The sequence below is a fragment of the Corvus brachyrhynchos genome, unplaced genomic scaffold (genome assembly GCF_000691975.1).
Source record: "Corvus brachyrhynchos isolate BGI_N302 unplaced genomic scaffold, ASM69197v1 scaffold59, whole genome shotgun sequence".
NCBI lineage: Eukaryota > Metazoa > Chordata > Aves > Passeriformes > Corvidae > Corvus > Corvus brachyrhynchos.
The window spans coordinates 6,140,457-6,145,226 of NW_008246054.1; the positions used below are offsets into that span (position 1 = coordinate 6,140,457).

At 60.8% G+C, this 4,770-nt stretch overlaps 2 protein-coding genes across 3 annotated transcripts in view; both read right to left on the minus strand.

Moving 5' to 3' along the window:
* The window catches only part of ENG (endoglin), an 11,366-nt gene extending 11,141 nt beyond the window's left edge, over nt 1–225 (minus strand). Inside the window, exon 1 of the mRNA XM_017745424.1 lies at nt 121–225. Coding sequence (XP_017600913.1) covers nt 121–225 — 105 coding nt within the window. The remainder of the gene's footprint in view (nt 1–120) is intronic.
* Nucleotides 226–2,504: 2,279 nt separating this feature from the next.
* The window catches only part of AK1 (adenylate kinase 1), a 4,396-nt gene continuing 2,130 nt past the window's right edge, over nt 2,505–4,770 (minus strand). For both annotated transcript variants that reach the window (XM_008642264.2, XM_017745574.1), the window contains 4 exons: nt 3,934–4,097; nt 3,610–3,726; nt 3,031–3,222; nt 2,505–2,725 (listed from right to left, as the gene is read on the minus strand). In XM_008642264.2, coding sequence (XP_008640486.1) covers nt 2,660–2,725; nt 3,031–3,222; nt 3,610–3,726; nt 3,934–4,097 — 539 coding nt within the window. In that variant the 3' untranslated portion in view covers nt 2,505–2,659. The remainder of the gene's footprint in view (nt 2,726–3,030; nt 3,223–3,609; nt 3,727–3,933; nt 4,098–4,770) is intronic.

The window sequence follows — 4,770 nt, forward strand, 5'->3', positions numbered from 1 at the left end:
GGAAGCGCCCCAGGCGGGGGGAGGGCACTGGTACCCGGGGTAAGTGCAGCCAGGGACTCCCAGGGCTGGCACTACTGAGGGGGGGGATGGGATACAGGGGTTCTGGTCGGGTCCACCCACCCAAATTATTCCCGAGCTGCCCCCAGTGATGGGGATGAGGGCCTGCCCCAGGCCATGGGGACAGGCGCTGGCCCAGGCGATGGGGAAGAGGGCTGCCCCCGACATTCAGCTCCCACTGCTCCCAGCCAGCACCCTAGCAGGGCTAGTCTCAGGCTAGTGGGTCCCCCATGGCTCTGGACGCCCACTCTGGTGGGCAGGGGGAAGCCCCCGAGCACTACTGCCTGCCTTGCCTGTACCCTTGGCCCGGCCACAGACGGGGCTGCCCGGACACCCCTACCTGGCAGGTGGGCTTGGGGTCAGGAGATCCCTTGGGACAAGGGGGCCTGGGTGAGTGAGTCACGGGCAAGGGGGTCACAGCTGAGCACCGCCGAAGTGGGAGCCATGAGGTGGCTGGGGGAACCCCGGAACCCCCTTGCGCACTCCTGCCCCATTCCTCCCCACACCTCTCTGCTGGCCGAGGTGAGAGCTGGCACACAGCTATCAGTGGGGCTGAGACCCTCACGCCGGGGGTGGGCGCAGGTCCCCGGGGGTGGTTTTCATCTTGACTCACGGTTCACGGGCATGGGGACAGAACGGAACGTGCCAGGGAAGTCAGCGCCTGTCCCCAACAGCCAGGATGTCCCCGGAGATGTCGGTGACCCGGGGTGAGCAGCAACCATCTCCCATGACAGAGCACTGCCATCTCCTGGGGACCGCGGGGACGGGTGCTCACCCGGGGATGGGGACAGCGATGGGGACCGGGACATGGCACAGGATCCCCTGGCTCTCCCGCACCCCTCTCCCTGCAGTGACACCGCAGGACAACGACCAAGAGACCCTCGGTGATGGACACCGGGATGATGGCAACCACAGTGTGACAGAGGGAGGGTGACCATGACATGTGCAGCCCCCTGCACCCCATTCAGCCCAGCATCTTCCCCCCTTGCAGCATATGGGATGGCCTTGGGCTTTCAATCCAGAGGAAAAGCATCTAAACCCCAACACCAAGCACTAAGGGCAGTACTGGCAAGAAGGGCAGGGTCCGAGTCCCACTCCTTTGCCCTGGGGAAACTGAGGCATACTCACAGCACACTCAAAGAGGGCTGGAGGCACAAGACAGATGGGTCTCCCCACTCCCCAGCTTTAGGCCATGGTGTCCCAAACCACACGACCCCCCTATCCCCTTGTCTCCAGCAGCATGAGGCAACCACTCGCTGGCCCCAGCCCTGGATCGTTGTCCTGGCAGCATCCCAGCTCTGGCCGGATGGCTGCATCCTTCCTGCCCGCCTGCCTCCCCGCAGTGCCCTGGGCTGTGCTGGTGGCTCGTGGCCCTCCGAGCACGGGCCTGACTGGTGAGTTTGGGTTTTTGTCTTGGGGAGTTTTGTTTTTTCCCTGCTGGCTTCCTTTCTCCACTCTGACTCCTTGGCCTCGTGGCCTTGGCTGACCCCAGTGCTGCCGCCCCTCCTGCCCTCCCAGCTCCCTGGCTCCGTGCCCAGCTCCCAGCAGCCCAAAAGTAAGCGGTGGGGGGCCCTGTTGGGGTTGCAGCTCTGCTGCCTCCTGCCCTCACTGTGGCTGGGTATACCCTGTCCCCAAGCTCCACCGCAGCCCCTCTGCTATGGCATTGTGCCTGGGTGATTCTGTGGGGTGCTGGGGAACCCCCTCATCCCCTGTCCCCCATGCCAGCACCCCCAACTGCTCTGTCTGTTGGGGTCCTGTGACTCACCACCATGGGGGGTTACCCACCCAGTCCCCCAGCCACAAGGACACCCAGCGTGGTGGCCGGGCTCATCTGGGTGTCCCCAGCACATTCGTTATCCTCTGGGATCAGGGCTGAGAAGTGGCACTGATGGCAGTGAGTGTCCAGGCACAGCAGGACAGGGAGCACCCCATTCCAGGGCATCGTGCCAGCACAAACCATCACAGCGCAGCCACTGCATACCCCAAAAAACCCTGACAGCCAACAGAAACAAGGAAATGCCAAGGCATGAAAGTGGTGGAAATCCCCATCCCAAATCCCGTCGCCTCCAGCCCCTGGCAGCCAGCGGGAGAGCTGAGAGGAAGGGACGCATGTGCAGGACACGACTCAGACTTCTCTGTGTGTCTGGACACACACCCAGAGCACGAGGGGGTTCAGCAATCGGGACAGAATGAGGGTGGCTGGGACTGGCTGGAGGATGCAGGAGCAGGCTCCCTGCAGGCCACGGATTGGGAAGCCAGGGCAAGCGGCTGGGATGCTCCCTCCCTTCCTCTGAGCGCAGCATCCCACTGCCCCGGTGGGATAAACACCCACTTCCTGCCCTTAATCAGCTCCAGAGGGGCAGGGGGGGACAGAGGGTGAGAAAAAAAAAAACCCTCTGGAAAGAAAAACTCATTTCCTGCAACAGAAGAAAAAGATAAAGTCTGGATTCATTAAAGTGAACTTTACTGGGGAGAGACGGGAAAGAGCCAAACACAATGTCCTTGAAATTTCCTCCGCGTGGCTCTGTCCACGAAAACAGGATAAAGCCGCTTCCGCTGTCTCTGCTGGAGTGCACTGGGGGGAGTGGGGCCAGGGGTTTGGTTACAGGCAGTCGAGGTGGGTGCAGACCTGCTGGAAAACCTCCTCCACGGAGCCCTCGGCATTGAGCTGGGTACAGAGGGGTTAGCTGAGGGACTCGCTCGAGGGCTCTCATCCGAGAGCAACTGGAGCTCTTCCAAGGATGCATTTTGGCCATGGGTGAAGAGACCAGGGCTCATTTACGGCAAAGGGGTGCAGGCCACCCTTGGAGGGGGTCGTGGTGGGAATGAGAGGGCTCAAGCCCACCCCAAACTAGGCAGGATTGAGTTTTCCTGCTTCCCTCGTCATCCCCATCCATCACTTCCCCTCCCCTGGGACACAAGCCCCAAGGCGTAGGGCTGGATGGTGCTGGCATCAGCCACATTCCTCCTTACCTGGCGGACGATGCCTCTGCTCTTGTAGAAGGCAATGACAGGCTCAGTGGCCTTGTAGTAGGTCTCCAAACGCTTCTTGATGGTCTCCTCGTTGTCATCCACCCTCCCGCTTGTCTCACCTCGCTTCAGCAGGCGTTTCACCATTGTGTCCTTCCCCGCATCCACGTAGAGCAGCAGTGTGGGGGGGGCGATCTGTGGACAGAGGGGACACACTTGTCACCACACTGAGTTGGTGTGGGTCTGCTTTGGTTTGGGATGGTAGCGGTCCCCACACCATCTTCTGTCTCCCTCCGCATTGTAGGAGGCAAAGGGACACTGTGGCCAAGCCCTGGCTCCCTGCCATCACCATCATGTCAGCACTGTTGTCACGCACTATCAGCCTGAGGACACTCTGGTCCCTCTCACTGTGCTCTGGGCACAGGCTGTCCCTGAGGCAGGGGGACCTGCTGCCCAGTTTAGACCCTTCTGGGATGTGATCTTCGCTGGGATGGAGAGGCCAGGCTGCTGCTGGATTGAGTCCCTGTGCTATGCTGGTGTGTGGCATGGCCCAGCATAGCACAGCACGGCACCAGCTCTCACCTTCTTTTCAAACTCCTCTCCCTGCTTCACCTCGCGGGGGTAGCCATCGATCAGGAAGCCCTTGGACACGTCTGCTTTGGCCACCATGGCATCCCGCAGCATGTCCAGCACAGTGTCCTGGAGAGGGGAGGACAGAGCTTCTAGGGCTGATATGGGACAACAACTCCCACCCAGCATTCCCAATCCCTGCTGCAAACCCTACCCTGGGACAGCAGGGCCAGAGATGCCTGAGTCATGTGTCAAGCATTACTGTAGTATCTGGTGTCCCCACTGCCACCCCTGCACACCCCACCATGTGGCAGCTGGTGGCTGGTGAGGACTCACCAGGGGCACCAGCTCTCCTTTCTCCATGATGGCCTTCAGCTTCTTGCCCCGATCTGAGCCCGAGCTGACCTCTGCCCGCAGCAGGTCCCCCGTGGAGAGGTGGGTGTAGCCATACTTCTGCACAATCTTCTCACACTGTGTCCCTTTCCCTGAGCCAGGGCCACCTGCAAGGCACATGTGTGCCCCAAGCCATGGGTAAGGAGAGGGAGGGGTACATGGGAGCAGCAGCACAGACACACAGGAGTCCTCAGAACTTGGTGACATGTTGGTTGGTCTCCCGAAGCCAAGCACCAGGTGAATGGACAGAGCTTCTCCAGAGGTTGCCAAGTGCTTGGGGGTGGCATGGGCTGCTGGGAATTGGCATGTGGGCACCACACCCTGATGGCACCCAGGGCATCACTGCCCTGGGCGTCACCGTCCCATTGGCACCAGGGCATCCCCACCCCCATCTGGGATGTCCCTGTCCCAGTAGCTCCCAGGGTATCATGACCCCTGTCATTGCTGCCAGATGGCACCCAGGGCACCACCACTCTATCCAGGACCCAGGACATCACTGTTCTATTGGCACCTGGCCATCACCACTGCCTGATGGCACCCAGGACATCACCACACCCTGATGACATCCAGGGCATCACCAACCAAGGTTTTATCACTTTACCTCCCAGGGGTTTGTTGTCACATCAACCCCCAGTGGTTTACTGTCACCAGACACCTCTCTGGTGTCAGCATACTCCTGGTATACACCTCTCCTGGTCCCAGCATACCCCATGTGGCCTCGAAGAGCCAAGCTGGAGCCATGGCCATTCTGCAGTGCCTGGGAATAGACAAGTCTCAGAC